General features: G+C 36.1%; 1 protein-coding gene across 1 annotated transcript in view; it reads left to right on the top strand.

Annotated features, from left to right (window-relative positions):
• Positions 1-22,691, top strand: part of thsd7aa (thrombospondin, type I, domain containing 7Aa) — a 34,970-nt gene extending 12,279 nt beyond the window's left edge. The window contains 7 exon segments of the mRNA XM_043217895.1: positions 21,878-21,915; positions 21,917-22,135; positions 22,137-22,199; positions 22,201-22,309; positions 22,312-22,404; positions 22,407-22,465; positions 22,467-22,691. Coding sequence (XP_043073830.1) covers positions 21,878-21,915; positions 21,917-22,135; positions 22,137-22,199; positions 22,201-22,309; positions 22,312-22,404; positions 22,407-22,465; positions 22,467-22,691 — 806 coding nt within the window.
• Positions 22,692-23,739: the final 1,048 nt, after the last annotated feature.

Genomic DNA, 23,739 nt, shown 5'->3' with positions numbered 1-23,739 from the left:
TATTTATTCACAATAGCACATACAGTCTCAGCATATTATGACTTATTAAGATTGAGAGTGGTGTCTGTGAGCTTGACGGGTTTGATTTTTAGCTGTCATTCATTCGTCTCTGGCTGAAATTAAACCACCAGCTCCCTCTGAATCCCAGCCCCCTCTAACCGTGACCATCATCTCTGAGGAGCGATTAATGCATTGTGGGTAATTTTGGTTTGCTTGGAAAATTGAGCACAGGCCTGGAAATAGCCAAACAGTGAGTGGTTTGAGGTTTTGCTAAATCCATCTCTGTTTATGCACGAAGAATGTGCTCGGTTGTTGCCATCAAGTTTTTAAAGGATGTTGTTTTTAGAAATGGTTTTACCCAAAATCATAGGTCGATGGTACGAAAATATCTTTCTTCTTAACATGATTTTTGGACCGTCGGTTCAAATTGCATGCGATACTGAATGTCTTATTTGAATGTTTAGTTGCTCTCTAACATATGCGCTCTTTAATCTAAGGATAGACCCACAGGTTCTCGACAGTAATGAAAAATACATGACTAGAATTGAATTATCACCCAGTTATGACCATGTGCGCACAACACACTGTGAGTGTGTTTCAAACCTCAGAGGAGAGCTGGGATTCAGTCTCTCTCTCTCTCTCCTGCTCTCAGCTCTTTGATCTTGTGATGCTGTACAGTTGAACACATCTCAATGAGGCTTTTACCATAAATTGCATCCAGTCACAGCGATTCTGTGTTCATGACAGTACACCACCTCCTCTCCAGCTGAAGTAAAATACACCACTGAAGACTATGTATCATGACTGAAACAAATAAAATGTTTTTCTTTTCCAAGTATTGTATTTGAATAGATGGTGCCTTACTGATGATCTTGTGTTTGAATGGGAGACAGTTCCTGTGGAAAATGTTCCAGGAGCAAAGGGATGCAGTGATACTATTAGTTCTGAAATTAAATGTCTGACAAGTATATACTACTAGCCGTGCATTGTATTTCATTCAATTCTTAAGCAATTCAATTCCATATAATTGCACCCGTTGATGTTAATTAGATAAAAACTGGAAGACAGAATAGCAGTGATTGAGAGAGAGACAAAAACAAGGTGATTATGAGGCACTCATTTGCATATTGAGGATATGCTATTGTATTTTTTAAAATGCGAGAGGACTCGGCACTGTGTGTTGTCTGCAAAAGAAGAAACCGCATGTAATGTACTTGATTTATTTATTTATTTATTTGCGTTGGCATGCTTCACCAGAGGAGATACTGAAACGTGATCTTGACTATTCATTTTGATACTCTTTGTTTTATTGCCCTGTCTGCCACTTCCATTAGGGTCAGTGAACCATTGTAACTTGAGGCCGCTGAAGCTATTTCCCTCTTCAGGACATGAAATGACACTCTAGCATTAAATATTAACATTGGTTATTTTCTGACTGTCACAGTGGTCCCTTTAAAACCAATTTGTAAGAGCATGAGTTTGTCATCGAATCCCGATAATGTCAAAAAACTCTCCGGCTGAATGCAAAAGAGATGTCTTGGAAACGCGCTCTCGGGCAATAATAGAGATAGCAGGCCGTCACTTTATGCACCGTGAGAAGAGATAAGGTAATCAGATGAAAAAAACAACAACAAAAAACATTTGTCTTGTCATGCATGACAGTTTTTACATTATTACTATTCAAATAGCCCTTTAATAAAAAAGGACATCTACCAACAGTTGGAAGGAAAATGTCAGGGATTTCTCGGCAGCTGTTTGCAACATGAATTATCTCCAGCTCGCTGAAAAAAAAAAAAAAAAATTCTTATATCTTCAAACGTATCCTTTATCATGTAATGCACAACTTGAATATTTACAGAAAATGCATGGATTGCTTTTTTATTTTTTAATATACACTCAATCAGATGTCCTTCAAAAAATAAAAATAAAATAATAATAACAAAAATAATGAATGCATCTAAACAAATATTATGAGGGGTAGACAAATCATCATGAGGAGTTGGCAGACATCTGGGGCACCATTCCTTCAAAATGGATTAATGAACGTGAAAAGTTCCAGGATACAAAAGACTCATAGTCTGGTTGAAAGAAATCGTTTTCTGTAAGTAAATAAATATTAGCTTTTTATTGAGATACAGTGATTACAGTGTTAGGTAAGTATATATATATATATACATGCTTGTGTGTATATTTATAGTACACACAAGTACAGACTCAAATGTAATTGTGTGGTTAATACATTATTAATAAAATGTAATAATGAAAAACTCAAATGTAATTGTGTAATAATGAAAAAAAAATGTACACATGCATTCTCTTTAAAATTACTTCTAAATAATGGTTGCTTTTATCAAGAAAAAGTGAAGATCATTTCTATATGCTGAAGCATTCATGTGTGGATAATCATGAGATTGCTAAATCTGATACGGTTGCATTTACGTGATTACCTTTACTTGAATACTGATTGGGTTCTTTGATCACCATCTACACAAGATGTAAACATTCAATTACAGACCTTTTTCATGGGTTGTTTAATGATATGGATAGGTAAAATAAACAAATCAGGATATATCCCCACCCTCAGGCAAATACCTAATAAACAAAGATTCATGCATAAGGCAGGGAAAAGTAGGTCATCATTGGAGGGAAAAAAGCAATGAACCTGCAGGCAGCACCCATCCGTAATCCAATCTGGTGCTGACTTCTGCCTTCACTAAAACACATTTAAGCTCTCATGAAGTGTTTATGGATTATGGCATCAGTGCTGCGCTGGAAACTAGTCATCTCGCTTGGTGCTGAGAGATATGTTATTTTAGAAGCGCTAATATATATTTCAGAAAACATTAGTAAATGCATTCCTAACAATCGCGTGACGTCAGACGCGACTGTTTATCTCGGTTTCTAGTTTGATGATTTTGTTTTGTTATCCAGCCAGATTACCAAGTGTGCGAACGGCCATTAGCATCTGAGACATGCTGATATACAATAAAATCAAATGCTTTTAAAACAATATGAAGCCTTTTCACACAAAGGCTGTTTCTCTTTCTTCATCCACACCCTTCATTCACATTCACACTGTCTTCCTCACCCAGCCCCTCAGATCCGCCTTCTCTGCATGAGACCGCAACCTGCTAATTCAGACACATCATTAAGCCTGGCACAACTGTGTTCATGCATATTTCAATAAAGGCTCTTGCTAATTCTTTGTTTTAATATTCCACAGACAGCGGCATGGGACATTTGAACATGCTATAAGACTCGCACATGCACGATAATGTTTATTTTCACACAAATAAAAGGCAACTGACAAATAATCAGCTAATGGGTAATGTGTTGTCGATTGAAAACATGTGCAGTGCTTTTAAAAGTAATTTAAAAGTACCGTTCATTCATTTTCAGAATCTAGGAATACTAGATTATTCAGTGTTAAAGGATAGTTCACCCAAAAAATTTAAATTCTGACATTAATTACTCTGTTGTTCTAAAAAGTATTCTCGTAGCTTCGTAAAATTATGGTTGAACCCCGATGGACTCGTTGCTACGTTTTTGGATGTTGATCTTGTTATTTACATTGCTGTCTATTGGAGGGTCAGATAACTCTCAGAATGAATCCAAACATCTTAATGAAGAGTTCTGAAGATGAACAATGGTTGTATGGGTTTGATACGGCAGGGGAAGTAATTAATTACAGAATTTACATTTTTGGGTGAATTATCCATTTAAAGTCAGAATTTATATATATATATATATATATATATATATATATATATATATATATATATATATATATATATATAAGATAGGGTATATATATATAAAGTAAGAAAAAAATTAGTATATATATATATAAGTATAAATATATATATATATATATATATATATATATATATATATATATATATATATATATATATATATATATATATATATATATATTTATATTTTTTTTAGCACTAAGCACCTCTCTCTTAAATGCTTGCTACGGAGGACGGTGTGTTAACATGTTTTTGAATGGAGTTCTTATTAAAAGATGAAACTAACATGTGATTTTTTGAAAGCATGTATGTCTAGACATAGGCTGTCAACTGGGTTAAGTTCATAGCAATATCCATTTGCCTCCAGTGACTGTGCTGAATGTCCTGTTCTTTACTTTCATGTACACTTTTTTTTTAGAACCACCAAAACATGTTGTATCATGGTGGGGACCTTTTATTTCATATAGAGTTAGGGTAAATCAGCAGTACAACCTGATAACAATGACTCAAATGATGAAAAAACAAAACCAAAAAGACAGGCTGGTTCAGCTGTTCTACAGTGAATAAACTTTGACAAACTCTTTTAAAAAGGCAATTAGATGAGATCTTTTTTTAATTCAAAGGCAGATAGCATTCCACAGTTCTCAAAGTAAGGTTATGAGGCTCTGTCTTCCACCGCATCCCTTTATAATGCCTCTGCTTTAGTTTTTATAATAACATTTGTATCACCTAACAAATTTTTTAAATTGTTATTAGGACATTATTTAAAATGTTCATTAAGCTTTATTAAGTGCACAATGTCGGTGATCCAAATGCATTTTTTTTTCGCACTTGTCACCTATACATCCTTCCCCTCCTTCCCTTTCTTCTTTTCTCCTAAGGTGCCACCGCTTTCCCATCTGCTGTGTTTAGCCCTATTAGCATGAATGGGGATAAGGCATGCAGAGGCATCAAAGAGTCCCTAGTGACAGTGGCTCTGTTTCCAGCTTTAGCAATTCCTTTGTAGTGCTCACATGCATGCTGACTTAATACAGGTCCAGATATGCAAACCAACAACTAATTATACACATATTCCAATGTTAGTGCCAATGCATTTCTATATGCACATCACGTCACGTAAATCTCGCATAGATCTGCGCTTAGCATCTATTCGGGAGGTGCTCATTAGCGGTGGTTGTTTACAGAGTGTCTGTACTGTGACACTTGCTATGGATGTTTAATTGTGATCGTCTTAGTTTGTGTGTGTGACTCTGAGAGTGACAGAGCTCCCCCCTCTTCCCACATTCGGGCGGTGTAAATGATGCCCTGTGGGTTTGCCAGAGAGGTGGCTGCTTCGCCCCATCTGAGGTGTGAAAAAATGGCACCATCTCACAGCGCTGTTCCACCATACGGCCACCGTATCAGGCGCCACACCAGGCCATATGCCACAGAATACCACGTTTCTATTTTTGCATTTGTTTATAATCCATCTAATCTTGCATAATGCTCTTTTAGCTTCTGAACATCAATATCCCAGGTTTAAGAAAGAAAGTTGCCTTTTCCAAAACAATTTAGAAACTATGCTGACCCCAAGCTTGTGGGCAGTGTTTTTTTTTTTTTATTATTTACTCACTTGTGTCTTTGAAGGCACATATGATTTACTCTCTTATGTAGAAAACAAAAGGATATATTTGAAAAGTCGTTTTTTTTTTTTTTAATTGTCATTTCTTTCTGGTTGCTATATGTAGGTTTCTATGTAAGAACTGGTAAGCACTTCTGAATGGGCTGAGACTGGGATTTAGTACATTTGAAGTCAAAGTACTTATATAAACATATACAACGTGTTGAGAGTGTCATTATATTATTTTTGACTTATCTTTGGCTTTTAGAGGCTTTTGCATTTGTTTCAGCCAATAACAACTTAATTTGTGGTCTGTTGAATGAAAAAAAATCCGTTATATGACTTCAGAAGATTTTAAATATATAGTGCAGCTATACATTTTTGTGGTATCAGTGAAAGTGACTACTTTTAGGATTCTTTCATTATGGCCCCCATTCACCTTCACTGTATGAAAAGAGCATTCTGAGAAACATCATATTTTGTGGTCAACAGAAGAAAAGTCATACTGGTTCAGAATGATATGAGAGTTTTTATATATATATATATATATATATATATATATATATATATATATATATATATATATATATATATATATAAATTTATATTTAATTTTTTTTTTTTAACACACAAATGCATGCTGTATCCGTCTAAATACAAGAAAAACAAAGGATGAGAGATGGAAAAATAGCTAAACAAGTTTACACAAGCCCTTTCAAATGGATTTAAGCTCAGATGAACTTCATCTAATGGTTTGACCCTTTAAATTAATTGTCCTCTATTATAGTAGTACTGAGGTTTATATAATTTCCATGGCTTCTTTGCTCTCTTCGTTTGAGAAAGCGTTTGTGTTGAATTATTCAGTAGGCGGACTCCCACCTATTGATTGGAACTTGAGCTGATTACTGTGGGAGCGCAGGCTTCTTCCCAACCTTTGTAAATTGATGCCATGTCATTTTATGACTACAGAGTTCAAGGTGCCCTCTGTGTGTGCAAATCTGCCAGGAAGAACGTCATCACTGATGCGTAATATCACGATCATGCTCACAAATTGTTACCAGATCTGTCTGTCTACCCACAATATACTTGCTGCGTAGCTTGGGCAAACCTCATGATTTGTCATTTAAGGACACACAATGACATTGCAGAACCTTATGGCTGGCAGGGAGGTACATCAGTATAGCTTTTATTGGTGAATGTACATTTTAAATTTCTGCTTACACTGTAGCATATCTGTGGGACTTTTGTTGAAATCTGGCATTTTATATGTTCTAAATATATTTGAATCTTTTTGTTGTTGTTGTTGTTTTGCATATTTATAGCAATAAAGTAGAAAATTACACAAAAAAAGTTTGTTCACAGAAAATATTTACCTTAAATCTCAAGCTTTTTGGGAAACAAGTATACTAACTTTAGAAGTTTACAAAGGGCAAAACAGTTTTAAATCATAACTTGCACTACAGTTTAGAAGTTTGGGGTCAGTGAAATTTTTGTTTGTTTGTTTGTTTTTTTTGAGTAGTCATTAATCTAGTCTTCATTTGATTTCATGATTCTTCCAGAAATTCTGATAAGCTGATTTGCTCAGGAATTATTTCTTATTGTTATCAAATAAAATATTTCTTTCTTTAAAAAAGGAACCCTACTTATGAATATTTTTATTTTTTTAAGTCAGACAGTAAAAAAAAATGTGCTGTATTAGTTAAAACTATCTCACTATTATAATGCTCTCCCTACTATGATTATAATGGGATTTTATATTTATTTTATCATATGCTAAGTAGTCTAGTATAATATCCACTTTTGATCAGCTGAAGTTTGTCCAGCACTTACTAAATATAACCACAAATGGTGTACTTTGTCTCCTTGATGGTGTATTTTGTTCTGCTAAATGGCTGGCACACAATATGACCTTTAACCCTCTTCGTGGTTTTTTGAAAAGGACATAGTAGCATGGTCAGTGCCCTTTAGAAAAACAGACCTGGAGGCTGCTAAACAGGTAAAGTGTTAGCGTTTTTAGCACGGGGCTGGCATGATTGATTTCTGTAATGTTGAGTGTGCTTTTTCTACACGCTGCCTTGCTGACACACTGGCCCTGATATTGAGCACAGCACTAGCATTGCTGCAGGGCATTTGGGAGTGTGTGCATTTGCCCGTGTGTTGTCTCACAGAAGCCACAGTAGGTTAGCATGCATTTGCATAAAGTAGAGCTGTTATTGAGTGTGTCCCTGTCCTACACGGAGAACGCTCTAATACCTTTGGGGTGTGAGTACAAGGGTAGCAGAGGGAGGAAAGAATCTTGATTAGCTTTGCGATCATTAGTGGATGATTGAAAGCATGCTATAAAGAGAGGCTAATCAAGGATGCCTTTGCTCCTACTCCATGCATTTTAACTCATTTGGTCTAAAAAAAAGTTTTAGACTGTTCTCATGTTGATTATTTGGTGGAACCACAGTTTTGGGGTGGCCATACAACCTGATTTTGTCCTGGCCAGATTTTTTTAAATTGTCTGGTTTCTTGTGTGTTTGTTTTGAAACAACGCCGCACAGACTGATATATTTTTTTACATCAAAGTAAAGCAAAAGATATATGAAGCAGAACCTCTGCATGCTGTCGAATCATTCTCACAGTACTTTCTTGTCACACCGATCGATCTGTGCAGTACCTCAAGCCGAATTCAGCTCTCCTTTTGGCTTTATTTTCTATAGGATTCATAAATGCTGAAAGTAAAAACTCAAAAGAAGTTTGAACAGTATCGTCCAGACATTGTACTTAATTGACCAGTCATGGCATGCGATGCCACCCATTTATTATACGTTTTAAAAGATTTAAAGGACACATGAGACATTTCGATTAGTTTTCAGATATTTTAAACACATTTCAGCCATCTTTTCTGACAAATTTGTAATGTTACTTACATTTCTATTCAGGAGTTCGCTTTCAGAGTTCATAAGGCATTGCTTCTGTATCAACTGAAGCAACTAACTGTATCCCAGTCTATATTTTCATGTGGACTCAAGTATGGTTTGCTGGTCCAAACCTGAGTTTGATCATAATTAGCCAAAATCTGAAACCAAGCGGACTTTGGCTCACACCAAAAGCAAGTTAGTTCTGTCACGAATCATAATGCCTCTGAAATATCCCTATAGATTTTAGATTTTTACTTCAATTGGCAAGTGGACCTCTAAGTGACCTCCTATGGGCAGTGATTCAAAATGAGCTGTGGAGAAAGTGCTGTGCTTCTATATGTGGTTGAGTGCATGTAATACTGTTGGCTGGCTTAACACAGGGTGAATGAGGCTAAATAAAGGTGATATCATTTGATTTATTATACAAGTTTAGATATGATTCTGCACCATCATCTCTTGGATTTTTATTGTGTTTCACTGAGGTAAATTTAACAAAAGGGTAAATGTGACAAAGGTAATTGGAGTAAGGGTCTTATCTATGCTCCATGTGCTCTATCCATGTCTCTCCCTAATGTGATTACTTCACCTGTGATTAAGGTCAGCCCCTAATGTTCTTGTTTTTGTTCTTAAGATGCTGTTTGTGAGAAAAGCAGGTTGTTGTGGGATTTGAAAAGGTGACAGCTAAAAAGTATAGGAACAACTAATAATGAACATTTTGGAACAAGCTTTTTCAGAATGTATTAATAAACAATGCCTTTTTAAATACTGGGGCGAAAGCATGAAGAATGTCATAAGACCAGCCATTTTCTAGAACAAAATACAACTAAGAGGAGACAAAATACATAATTTGTGGTTATATTTAACAAATGCTAGTCAAACTTCCTAGCAGCTGGTCAGAAGATTTAGCATACTAAATTACTTATTTTATAGTCCCAGACTCACTATTCAATTGTTAAAATCCACCACCACTGTAAAACACAATGCATTAAACTTCCCTAACTCTTTTATAATAATTCTAACATACTGCTTCCCTTGCCTTATTGCTTTATTTTACAATCATAAGCAAACCTCTTCCTGCATTATGGGATCATATACCAGTTAGCTTGATTAGGTTGGTTAATCTCATAAATTGAGGAAGAACTAAGAACATTATAATAACCATAACGGTCAATTCCATGACTGCGGCCCCATCGCTCTGTTTCCAATTAAATGCAATTACTATGTGCTGTACGTCCCATCTCTAATGTGGATGGGAAAATGTAGGAGAATGGACTGCTATATCTGTTTTTTTTATTACCAGGAGAGAAGAAGCGTAAGCCAACCCTTACTTAACAGTGACATACAGACCTACAGCAAATGAATTAGACCATCAAAGGTTTTCTAATCACTTCATACTAAACACACAGATGGAGCTCATGCACCAGCCGTGCAAACTGATCTATCTTCAGTCACATGTCACAGTGGACAATAGCTTTATCCTCTCTAATCCAAATCTTACCCATCTTTATGGATGAAATACTGACATGTATCACTCCAATCAACCTGTTGTCTTAAAGTTTTAGTCAAATGCAGCTATACAGACTCTTTCATGGTAAGCCTCCTAGAACATTGCAATCCACTTCAATCCTCTTGTATTTGATTCCCGTCTAGTGCACATGCACACTGTAATCTTTGCTAAGCTTTCATGACTCGTACAGTTCTAAATGCGCACATAAACAAACATGCACACTGTTCTAATATTAGAAAGAGTAATGGAAAGTATAGACATTTGCTTGTTTATAGTCTGCCTTAAATCAATCCTTTTTAAAGGCACACTTTATCTAGTATTAATTTGTTGTATTTAGTACTAAACTGTTACCATCTTTGCAACATTCAAAACTGATACTGTAGATGTTGCATTGATGTACATGTTTAATGTCAAAGTAGTTCTAAAATGGTCTTTTTTGGAAATACTGTGACATGCACTTCAATTAAATGGTTTATCAGGAAAAAAGTAGAGCAAGTTTTAATTTTACGTCAGCTTTAAATTTAGCTTGACTGTCACTGCCACTCTGTCTATCAAGGAGGCAGACTAATGGTCTCAATGACTCAGCACAGCTAAAAATAGACACATTATTGGTTTGAGGTTGTAAGTCATTGTTTGCAAGATTAAAAAGACATTCTCTTCGCTGTGTTATCAGCGGGTCGGTTTGGAGACATTAACAGATTAGAGTGACCAGACAGAACATCTTATTAGATCACCTCTTGCCTCGTCATGCTATTTGATCTCCTTTTCTCTCTCTTTTCTGTTCCTTACAAATAAAGGCCATAATTAAAATTCGCCATTTGTGGTTGTTGAATTTGAAATGTTAAATGAGATTAATTTGGAAATATTCCTCCTGTTCAAATGTTTTCAACCCTGCTCTTAATGCATTGTGTTTCCTTCTGCAGTTGGGTTCCTAAACTTTGGCATACCACTGTATATGCTCCATTTAAGCATTATGTGCTGAGTTCCAACATGTGCTGTTCTTTAGCACTCTATTTATCCATTCATCTTCCTTAATTTCACTAAATCCTCTCCAATATGTTCCAACTATAATCCTCTGGCAGCCTTTTCTCTCCACTGTTTCCAGTTCTCCCTGTCCCTGTTTTTCCACTTTCCCTGCTTTTGCTCTTCTTTCTTTTTTGAACTGATCTCACTATCATTATCATTCACCCTTTACATATCAGAACTCAATATTTCTTCCACTCTGAGAAAATGTTTTATTCTGTCGATAAAAGGTTTTTACATACAAAACAGTATTTTGTTTCTATTTTCACAAAGCTTTACTTTTACAAGCAAACACTTACGTCTTACTATCCTAGCGAACACATTTCTAAAAAAGTAAACCATCTTAAGAATTGTCTGATTTATTAATCATAACAGAACACAGCTGCTTTTCGAAAATTGTCATCAACATCATCATCTTCACTGCGAAAGTCATTATCATTACCACTACCATCATCATCACCATCAATGTCAGAATTGGCATAATAAACAATAGAAATCAGCAACCTATTAAAGTAATTGTTACTATAATTTTCCACTATACATCCAAATGTATGTATTTCCCAAATATACACTTTGAAGTTTCAAATGGAGCAACAAACATAAGTGCAATACGTAAAGCATAGCATTTGCATCAACAAGGTCATTGGCTTCAGTTTTATTGACAAAAACCCCCCGTCATAATACCTTCTTTTATGTTCCACAAAAGAAAGAAACACATATAGTTTTGGGGTGATGTCCTTGCATTAGGATCTATATCTGTAAAGCTCAGGTTTAAAATTAAATGTTCAGCCAGATAAATATTAGATAACTATTACCAGGCACATTTTTATCCTGCGCATTAAGATAAATTTAGCAGGCGAGTATATTCTGATCTCCAGAGGTGTGATCTTAAGCTCAGGCACCTTGTATAGCCTCTAAGGCCTTTGCAGATCTGTGTTACACCAGCTGTGTGTCTTCTGAGCACAACAAACATGCAGACACATACACTGTGAAATTACTTGTCTAGTCCAGTTATCAACACTCAAAAATCGCAATCCAAACAATAAACTCGGGACTAATGAATTTGCCACAGCCAAAGAGAACAAAGCTCGGAATTGTTGTCTTAGAGGAAAATTAAACTGATTTTTTAATTACACAATTAATTTGATTTGACTCAATTTTATCCTTTTGTTCCACTCGTTCAGACTGAAGCAGTGGGGCGAAGATGAAAAAGAGGGTTTATTTCAGAGCATGGATTACAGCGTATGTTGATGTGACTTGAACATGATGTTAATCAAAGCAGCATTGTGGTGCCCACAAACCCGCTGACTCTCCCCCCTCCACACGGCCACATGCTGGCAGACGTGACCCCTGCGGTCTCCATCCCTCTTTCCTCTCTCTCTCTCACTCTGCACTTCTCTCGTCTTTATTGGAGCCAAATCCAATCATGTAAACCCCTTCGCCCCCTGCCCTGTACTCTGACTAATGTCATTAATCTGAAGGGCATGCATCCTGAAAGATTTCCTTCACACTTCCTTTTCTTTCACTCTGCATGTCTGCCTGTATTTATTTGTGGTGTATCCATCTCTTGCTTTTGTTCGTGTCATCTCCTATTGTATATCCATGCCCGCTGCCCATAAGTGAGTTTGCTGTAATGATCATCGATTCATTCAGATCTTTGAAGCCTATTGTATCTCAAAATGATCTTTGAACGCTACAAGATGAAATCAAATAAAGTAAATAATTTGTGATTTTCCAAATCTTTTTTTTTGTTTGTTTTAGATTCTGTCTTCCACAGATCATTGTCCGAATTGCAAGATCATCTCAGAACATCTTGAACGCACACAACATATGATTACAAATCTTGCTTTAGAGCTTCTGTTAAAGTGTTGTCTCCTTTAAAGCCCAACTGCCTCTTCTTCATCTTGCTGCAAGCCACTTCTTAATTACCCTTCCAAGATTTGATTATTCTTCTGTTAGAATTCGATAACAGCAGCTGTTTATAATGAACACTGTGTGGCTTGGGACTTTACTACTTTAAATGGAGAGGAGCGAAGACAAAGAACAACGATGAATGTCTTCACTGGAAGGAAAAAAAAAAACATCCATAATCATATGCATGTATATATTTGGATATGCGTATATGGGATGTGCATCTCCATAACTGAGGCCACTGCGATATGCATTTTGATGTATTGTTAACGATACGATACATTAAGGATCTATATATATATGAAACAGCTACCGATGCTACAGTTCACCATTATTACACTGCAGTGCTATACGATTTCAAATAGATTCAGTGCAATATGATGCTAATGAAAAAAAATATAATCCTACGCAATTCAGTGTCATGCAGATAGTTTGCTTTGGTTTCTTTGGTTCAGATAGACAGAGAAACCCTTAAATTAAGTGTCTTCTGACTTCTAATGCCTTGGTCTCCATAGTGTTGCGATATGTCATATTCACATCTGGCAGCATTGAGAAAAGCATTGAGATTTCACTATTTAGGAGAAATCAATTTAAATTAGCATTTATAGCATATCTGCTAAAAATGACAGTAAATAAAATTAAATGATGAATATAAACAATTAATACGAAATTTTTGACACAATTTTTTTATCCCGTTTAATGTTAGGCTTTCGTTGTTCACATTAGTTTATAGTGCATGTTAACAAAAAAACATGTGATTTTAATAATCCATTAATAAATACTAAAATTAAGATTAATAAATAGTGTAGAAGTATTATTTATAACATTGTAATTTTCTACTGTATGTAAAAGTTCTATTATTGTGAAACGTTAAGTCACAATTTCATAAACGTTTCTGATTATTGTGAGATGTTTAGTCATTTTTTAACGTAAATGTTTCTCTTTTCTTATAATAAGTCATTTTGACCTTTTTTAAAACTCAGCGAGATTGTTATTGTTACTTTTGGCCAATGGCCTTTAAAATGATCTTTGCATATCTTGTTAGGGCTATTTATATGCTACACAGAAAGCAACAAATAAACATACTGATGAACACAATGATGTTTTGCAGCTTCGAGTTTGTCTGTGGGTGTGTTTGGATAGAAGAGCCAAAAAGGATCCTTTGTACCATGCTGTATTTTTGTGTGTGGGCAGCTGAAGCTCTGACCAGGCACGTCATCAACCCCGTCCAGCTTTAGGTGCTTCTCTATTGTGAGTTCAGAGTACAGAATGCTACTGTTCTGTCAGGAACAAAGGGAGGATGTAGCCAGTTCCCTACAGCTGACGGGCACAGACCTCCACCCGGTCCGGACTGATCTGGTGTCAGTTGTGTGTCTCAGCTGCCTCTGGCTGATTCATGGCTAGAGAGAGAAGGGGCTCGTTTCTCAGTGAAACACGGATCTCCTGAGGCTTTGTGTTATTGTAGAATAACAAAGTGTAACTCAACTGATATGGCTAGGGATTTGTATTAAGAGCTCTGAGAGTCTTGTTTGCATCTTATGATGAGCGCGTTTTGTGGAGGTTATAATTTACACTTATTCCGGAGTAGCCTCATGAAATATTTAGATACTTAAGCCACGTTTTACAATAGTTGAATATCATTAAATTATAAATTATGAGACCAAGAGGTGCCGGCAAACTTTCAAAGCAAAGCATAGCAATTTTTTTTTATTATAAATGATAAACCTATACAGATAGGTATATATATATATCAGAATTCTTTCAAAGTTCTTTATTAAAAAAGCAGTTTTGTGATTGTTTCATGATTGTTTTATTACTGAAATGTTGGTTTGTCTGTCTTTAATGTTGCATTACAGATACAACTTAATAATTGCTTACACTACAACTTAAAAATGTGTATTGTTTTTGAGAATTTAGATTTTTATGGCCTCTTATTGTCTGAATTTGTAAAACTACAGAATGCACCTTTTTCTAATGCACCTCTATTCTTTACGTAGCGTCTCGTGTGAAAGCTGTTCACCGAGAGCTCAAGCAGGTGGTCTTACCTTCTCTCTGTGTGAGGTTATATGGACACAGTCTTTCCCTGCCACTTACATACACGTACATACACATGCATGCTTAGTGGTGAGTGATAAATGTGTGGGCCGTCTGTGTGTTAGATGGCATTCAGCGGGGGGTAGGAATCCCATCATGCCTCTTGCTCTCTGAGTGAAGTGGGCATATTTTCCAGTGGCCAAATACACTGCTCAGACTCACTCGTGCAACCTTTCAGACACACACGCACACAAAATTCATCTATTGCGTTTCTTCTAGCTGATCCCAATGATTTATGGCAGTGCATGTTCTTGAAATTGTGAAGATCAAACCCATTTACTAATGATGATTCAGCTTTTTCGAGTTGGCCTGTTGTTACTGATTGACTTAAAACAGAGCTACAAAATGTTGTAATCTGTTAGGAGTGAGCTGTATGTGTGTGCGTGTGTGTGCATGTGCATGTAGTGCACTCAGATATCATTCAGATGAATAAGCTGAACACACAAATGATTTACTGTAGTTTTGAGTTTGTCACGTTTGAAGCTCGAAAGCATAATTTCCCATTTGTTTTAAAATTGCATGAAATAGTCTCATCAAAAAGTCTCATTTTGTGTTTCATGGGAAGAAACAATGGCTGACGATGTAACATTTTTTGTCAACCACCATTAATGCATCAAGTAGGATTTGTCACAAATTGAAATATGTGTTAATTTAATCTTTTAAAACATCTAAAGGCAAATTATAAAAAAAGCAATGGCCTTAAAAATGATTATGAATGCTTCAATGTCACTTTTACCTCTTCCCCACAGTGCAGTTGATGATGCCCGAAAAGAACGTTTTCACAACAGTTTGGCATGCATTCATGGGCTTTCACAGGCTCTATGCAATGTTTCACAACAACCTAAATGAAGCGTGTAATGTCTCTTACTAATAGCTAAGCACCTACCTCTCAGGAACTTTTATGAAAGATACATGAGTCATTTTAGATTCCTAGTATCACTTCTCTTACTCTTACTTTCAGCTGAACAAATAGCCTCAGAATAATGGTTTTCGCATAGACATCGTCCACACATCTCACCTCTTTTCTTTTACTTTAAATGAAGTAGACTAGCTTAAATTCGAGATTTAGTTTTATCAATAGTGCAGCTTTTTATTGTAAACCCTTTTCCCTCTCCAAAGTGTGGGAGAGTTTGACCGAGCTCATGTGGTGCGAACTGAGAACACTTACTCATTTTGACAGGAACGTCCTTGAACAGGACAGCTACAGATACACAAACACTTAAGAGCTTGCATCATTTATTGAGTGAATTTTCTTTTTATAAAGTAAATGTTTCAGTCGTATTTGAGCTTTTGGGGTTGGATGCATGTTGTTTTGGAATAGTTGAACAGATAAAAGCAGACAGATAAAGCAGCAGGGTTACACTGGTTATATGGCATATCATGATTAATCAAGCCGTGAGCATTTTTATTTGACAGCTGAAGATGTAAACGTCTTTGAACATCCACGTAGGGAAAGAAAATGAGATATGTCCTCATACGGTAATGATCTGATTTTTGCTTGAGTCATCCACATTTTTGGGCTTCTCTTTAAAGGGAAGATTCTGTTAAACTAGAGTTTCAGCAGAGATGTAAACAAAGTGTTTTTCTGTGCTCAGATTTGCCAAGATAATTCTAGAAATCAATTTTTTCATGGTGCAGCTCAGATGGTATATATTTTTGAATAAAGATAGTCGCTTACGTTTTATAATACTTTTAATATATGTAAAATTATCATTTTTGTGTATTTTAATTATAAAAAAAAATTATTTAATTTCTAAAAACTGAGATCTGCACAAGAAACAACAGTGAGGTCTCTCCTGAGATAACAGGACTCTGTCTGGGTCAGCCCGTGACACAAAGTATATCCTTGAAGTAGAGCAATACGAGTTTGCGAATATTACTCTTCTTCTACTTACTTTAGCATCACTTTATCACGTGTCTGTTAGCATAAATCAAAGACATCCTTGTGACTGACATTGTATCGCTCTACAGCGTAAAAGATGCTATGATTCAACCAGGAAAAAGAATACAAGCTAATCCAGAAGTCTGTGTAAAAGGATTTGTGGCCAACAGACTCAGCAGCAAGCTTTGGAAAAGGCTTAGTGAGTCTACTGTGATCAAAAAAGATATTCGACATGAATAAGAAAAAGGGATAAAAGATTTTATGACTCCTATATGGTTGTCTCTGGTGTAGCAGATGTCTTGATATTAAATGTGTAGGTGAGGGCGTGAGCTGTTCATATTATTAGTTATCAGCACAACTTCAATATTTCTCTGTGGGTAGTAGATAAAACCTGACTGTCCTCATTCGACAGTAATTCTCACCGCTGACTGAGACTGAGATAAAAGACTGCAGAGAATTATATCTTTTTCTTCTTTGACAGCAAATATCATGCAATTTAATGGAATAACATTTTAACTTTGTAATCGTGCCGATCTAAACAATAGTCAGTGGTTGGAATGCGTGACCTTTTCCTTTGGCTTTTCCTAGTTCTTCATCATGTGAGTGTCTGAGCGCATGAATGCAGAGCATCTGCCCAGCATGCAACCATTTTCTAAAGCCTCTGTATCCAGCCAAGCTGGTATGGAGCAACATTTCACGCTGCTTTACATTTCCCTGGTAAATGCCAGGTTTAGCTGGCCCACCTGGCACCACAGGAAATACCAAATTGGGGATGGGGAGAAGATGCAAAAGAGAAATCATTTTACATGCGAGCAGTCGCCTCCTCCCTCCATCTCTCATTCTTCTATTCTTCTCAGTCTTCTCATCCTCAGACAGTTGACTACTGTACCTAATCATATCTGTAAAAAACACATCTCATAACCTTCAACAATCACTTGCTTCTCTTGGCTGAACTAATGAAGGCCTTTGAGAATTTGTGTTTGATTAAAAATGAAAAACTAAATTAATTGCATAATGGATTTCTTGTACTCATGGGAGAATATTTGAGCTAAATGTAATTGCTTTTGAAAAAGCTTCCTTTGATTTATTATATCAAGAGTTCCATAACTGTTTTGCAATAGATGAACAGTTATTTCAAATTCATAAAATTTGTTGTTAATGCCTGGTTGATGGGGCATTATCCATCCCATTTTCGGCTTCCAGATATATATATATATATATATATATATATATATATATATATATATATATATATATATATATATATAATTTTTCTTTCAGTTACTTTCTGCTATGAAATCTGAAGAGAACCTATAAAGACTTTTATACTCACCATTGCAATCTCATAGCTATTCCCTGTTAACTTCTCTGCAAAATAAAAAATAGATTGTTTTATTTACTGATACATCTGTCATGTCATGCCATGTGTTATGATACAATATACTGTATATGCGTATGTATATATATATATATATGTGTGTATGTATATATATATATATATATATATACAGTATATATATATATATATATATATATATATAATGTATGTACAATATACTGATTCATTCAGGAACAAAACAAGTCTTTATGAATGAGTCACTGAATCATTCTTCCACTGAATCAATCAAAAATTCACACAAGAATGAAACATTTCTTTCTGAATTCCTGACTCACTCAAGAACTTCATTCAAGAACTAAACATCTTAATCAGTCAATGAGTCATTCATGAAACCTCTTTTCATTATATCGCTCAAAAATACAGATTAATCATTAAGCGTCAGTATCTGTCTAAATTGTAAGTTACCAAATTTCTCTGAATTGTGAAAAAGCAATGTCATACTCCCAGTTCTTCTGTTGGTCTGGATACAAGCAAGGATGTAATTATCTGTAGCAATCAATATTCAGAACAACAACTCTATAAAACTGCATAATGAATTGTTAGAAATTGAGCTACATATAAGTGAAAACCACATTTACATCTGTTAAAGGCCGGTTCTTGTGCCATATGTGTGTGTATTTGGACCATGATTGTGTGATAGGAGATATAGAATAAAAATCAGTGAGTGGCAGGTGGACGAGCAGTCAGGGAAATTGATGAGCTCTTTTACCGATGCCCTGTGCTCTAGATCTAACAGCTGGAGCAACGTTCTACAAACAAAGAAGTCTTATCTACCATAAACCTCTCTCCTTCTCCTTCTTTTATCCGTCTTCTGCCATCTTCTTTTCCCTCGCATCCCTGCCTTTTCCATGTCTTTTCATTTAATATACCACATCCACGGTAACCTTTATGGATAGAAATGAATTTGCTATCAGCCGTCCTTTCTAAAATTTGCAGGCATGACTCCTGTGATGTTCCGGCCAGTCCTGCATAGTGTTTTGCTGTCGTCTCCCTGGTGTCCCCTGGCCTGTAGATGACCACATCACCCTCTGACATGCTCATAAATTATTCTGAGCACCTGCAGCTGCAGGCGTTGTGAATGAAGAAGCTCTTGCTGGCTTTCTCTGGGGAGCTCCATTATGCTTCCTCTACAATCACATGCAGTTGTTTGTGAGAGCTCTAGTTAAAGAATATTCCAGATCCAATACAACCGTATTTGTGGCTTGATGTAAAAGAAGAAGAGGAGAATTCTCAACTCATTTCTTTTTTTCTCTCTATTTAAACCTGTGTTACAGTGATGCACTTGTAATAGAAGCGAAGATGGGTCAACTTTTTGAAGGATTTAAAAGCAGGACTATTAAGATTATATATTAATAAAATATTTTTTTAATAATTTTAAAAGAAAATTATATCAGAGCTGTATAATTGTTGAAACTATAATTTTACAGTCTTGATTAAGAGCCTATCAATGTCATGGCAACAAAATTGTAAAAACTTTAAACAGAAACGGTTTCTTTTCTTACATAATGTTAACACATACAGTTTGTCTGTACTGAATTGAAACAATGAGTATTTACTTTGTTTGTACAGGCTCCTTTGCATTGTAAGTGCTTCACTGTAATTCAGATGTTTTTTTGAGAAAAGCAGGGAAGTCTGAAAATGAATTTTGGGTGTAATTAACAGAGCCACAAATGCTGTTGATTGAGTTTAACTTGTACTTAACCTACAAGGTTATGTTTTGAGTGTTTAATGCAGACATGTTTACTTCTGTGGAATTTTAATCTTAATCTTGCTCTCAAAATGAAATTGCTCTTGATTTCCCTAGAAAATTGGAGTTTACAGTGGCTAACCATGTGACAAACTGTTTGTGAAATAAGTCAGAAATTACTCGCCGCTAGTTTTTCTTAAATCAGAATATTGTATTTGGGAAAAAGATTACATATGAGTGCATGGCGCATATGATCTTTTTTCCGGTGTTTGAGGTCCTTTGGTTTGTGGTGGCTCCATCTGTTGTATCCAAAGCAGTTTTTCGTGGTCAGTATCGATCTGTATTGACCTGGTCCTTGTGGTTGCAGCTGTAGGCTAATTTAACCCACTGCTTCTTCCGCTGACATTTACATCGGCCTGTCTCGCGTCCTTATCGAGTGGAGTCATAAAGCAGGGCTTCAAATGGCCATCATTTCTGTGAAATAAATCACCCCTTTGGCCCAGGCACTTTATAAAACGGGTACCAGAGCACACAATGAACTACCGTATTCAGAGAGAGAGACTTCTTTCGAGAAGATCACTGCCATAACTTCGCCATCAAATGAAACTTGGTATAAGATGCTTTTTTTCCTTTATGATCTCAGCAAATAGTCAAACTGAATTTCGGTTCGCTTTGATTTACTGCTTTAGACTGTCTTTATGTCTCTAGTGCTCTGTAGAGACTGAAAAATTGGAAGATGCAGGGAAAATGGGGATTTAAGAGTGTTGCTTTAGCTTAGAATAACCCATCCTCCTGAAACAATACAAAAATATGACTACTAGAACAATGATTCATAAAGGACAGATTGCCCAGAAATGAAAGTTCTGTAATTTTTTAAACATACTCATGTCACTCAAAAACTCTTTGGCTTTCTTTTATTCTTACTCCTTTCTTTGTCCAAAACAGTGGACCCACTGACTTTCATTCTATGGACAAAGCAATTAAAACATGTTTGAAATATCTTCTTTTGTGTTCTACGGAAGAAAGTAAATATTTACACTCTATTTTGATAGTCCACTTTAGACATTTTACTAACTATAGGTAACTTTGTGACTACATGTCATCTAATTGTTATTAATTTGCAACTACATGTCTAGTAATTGTAAGAGTAAGTAGACTAAGTTAACATAGTTTCTCATTGTTATATGCTGTAGTTGTTAAGTGTTTTATTGTTAGTAGAATATCTAAAGTGGACTATCAAAATACAGTAAATCATACAGAACTAAGGTGTTAGTTTTAGACAAGCTCTCCTATTAATAGTGAGAAGCTGCTTTCAGGTATCTACCCCTATGCAAATAACAGTCTCAAGATGTTGTTTGTTTTTATTTAGTAAGTTATCAAATTAAATATGTCACAATTTCTTATGCACTTGCACGCTTAAATTGGTCCCTCAAGTAACTATGTGAAAGGTTCTATTGAAAACACAATTTTAATCATTTTTGGTCCTCATGGGAATGGATAATTGCCGTGGCACTTTTTTAGTGTTTAAGTGTACTGCAATACCTCACATTTATTTATGATATTTATGATACTTATTTTAAGTTGTTGGGGTTTTTTTATGAGCACAGCAATATTTAATTAGGCATTATTAAATAGATGTTTTAGCTCAATCTAATTAATATTCATGAACTTTTGCCTTTTTGTCATATAAAAACAGCATGTGTTGGAAGCAGCAATTTTTAAAACAACATGACGGGCCTCTTTCTTTCTTCTCCCTGTACACTGTGACCCTCTCTACAAAGATGTCTCTGGCACGCTGTGAAATCCATCAGTAAAATCAGCTTGTCTTCACTACCACACCTCCCTAGAGTGTTTTGAATTATGGAGACCCTGGGAATACAGGAATATTGATTGAGAGAATGGGCATTTGACTCCTCACAGCTGCTCATGTCCTGTTTTTTAACTCTATTTCAAGTCTTAAGAGCATGTAGGCTGCAGACGATTAGTATGATCTGCCCAGGAAGTGAAACCGGATGCGATCAGGATATTGAACGTGAGCTCAAATCAAGATTGACATCAGTTCATGAGTGAATTTTAAAATGGTCTCTTTTGTCTCTTGTTGTCTCTCTTTTAGGGCCATGGGAGTAGGTGCCATGGAGCAGTGAGTGTGGTCCCGGGAGGAAGTCAAAGCCGAGCGGTATGGTGTGCCTGCCCATTCTGAGGGGCTGGACCACGCATAATTACCAACCAAGCCAGCAGTCGGCGGCCCAACAACCAATAGAGAGCTACTTCGGGTGTGCGATTGGCTGGGAGGCTGTCTGACTAGCAGCTAGGGGCCTGGAACCAGTACGTGCCGGTGTCTGTCTGTAGTCTAGTAGTGCCAAGAATGGCCGGTGTGCACTCGAGGCGAAAGAAGAACATCAGGCAGGAAGTAGGCTTATGTGCATAAATCAGATAGGCGTTCCTGCAGAAGATGCCATCATAGCCAGATACTTTGAGCCCAAACCACGCAGTTTAGAGCAGGCCTGTCTTATCCCATGCCCACGTGACTGCGTGGTGTCGGGTCTCCCCCATGGACATCCTGCTCTAAGGATTGCTGAGTGGGCCTGCAGAACCGTCTACCCCGATGGGTTCTAATCACTTTCTTTGATGGCTCAGCTTGCCTAACCTAACAGGTTCACGCACCTGCCAGCCTGGCCCCTGCCAAGCCTGAGAGAGCACCACACAACGAGGTGGGACCTTGGGGCCTGGCAGCCGCCTATCCCACGATGGCCGGGAAGTGAGAGCCCAAACAGAAGCAGAGCCCAAACTGAGCGAGGAAAGTAAAGAGGGAAGCGGCTTGGGCCAGGCAGGAACGCCAGGGCAAGCGTCGCAAGAACAAAGAGAAAAAAGGTGAAGGAAAACAAAGGAAGACGATGAAGGATAGGGTCAGGGTGAAGGAAGGATGAGATCCTGAGACACGAGAAATATCAAAAAGAAGGGGCGAGGAATCGTCAGAATCGTCAGGGTTGAAGTTCTGGGACCTGCAGGTGGGCTACCAGACCGGGAGGTGGCGATGTGTTCACCGGAGGCGGGCTTACAGCGGTGCTCAGGTCAGCCTCTTCTTTGCTTGTGCTCATGCATGATTTGGTTGTAATTATTATTAACAGAGCATCTTTCTGGCATGAAAACAGTAATTTGCTTAGGTTTGTTTACTATATTTGAATGTAGTAGAGAAACACATTAATCCAGTTTCTCTGGAGTGTGTTTTTGTTTTTCTTCTATCAATGCAGTTATATATTTGGATCTTTGAGCTTGGTAATGATAAAGCACACAGTTTGATTGATTCTTCAACTCTGAAAATGTTTAACTTTTATTAAATCTGATTCAGTAGTCAGCTAATATTTATAATATGAGAAAGGGCTTCTTTTTAATTATAAAATTACTGAATCTTTTTTAAATAATTATAATAGTGTGTGTGTGTATATATACATATATATATATATATATATATATATATATATATATATAGTTTTGTTTTTTACAAATTATTTCTAAAAAAAATAAAGACATTATTCTTAAAAGTTGTTATTAAATTAGAATTATTTTATTGTTTGTTTGTTTTAGAAGCTAATAATTAGTTTTGTTTAGTAAGTCTCTTTTTACACAGGGCTGCATTTATTTGATTCAAAACACAGAAAATTGTTTAAGCTTTTAAATATTAAAATTGTTTGTAGAAAACTTTGTGTAGTGCCTGTGGTACTTTAGCTGAAGTGTATTATTATTATTAATAATATTAATAATAATAATAATAATAATAATAATAATAATAATAATAATAATAATAATATTGTATATATTATTCTGATGTTTAAAACAGGCTTCTTAGAAAATGTGGTCTTACCAACCCCAAACATTTGAACAGTAGTGTAAAACAATTTTACGTGTTATAAATCAACTAGAGCTGTCAACACTACTGCAAGATTGTTTGGCTGAATGTGATTTATTATCCACCAA

The sequence above is a fragment of the Puntigrus tetrazona genome, chromosome 19 (genome assembly GCF_018831695.1).
Source record: "Puntigrus tetrazona isolate hp1 chromosome 19, ASM1883169v1, whole genome shotgun sequence".
Lineage (NCBI taxonomy): Eukaryota > Metazoa > Chordata > Actinopteri > Cypriniformes > Cyprinidae > Puntigrus > Puntigrus tetrazona.
The sequence above is the reverse complement of the archived record's forward strand: the minus strand, read 5'-3'. Positions and strand labels throughout refer to the sequence as shown.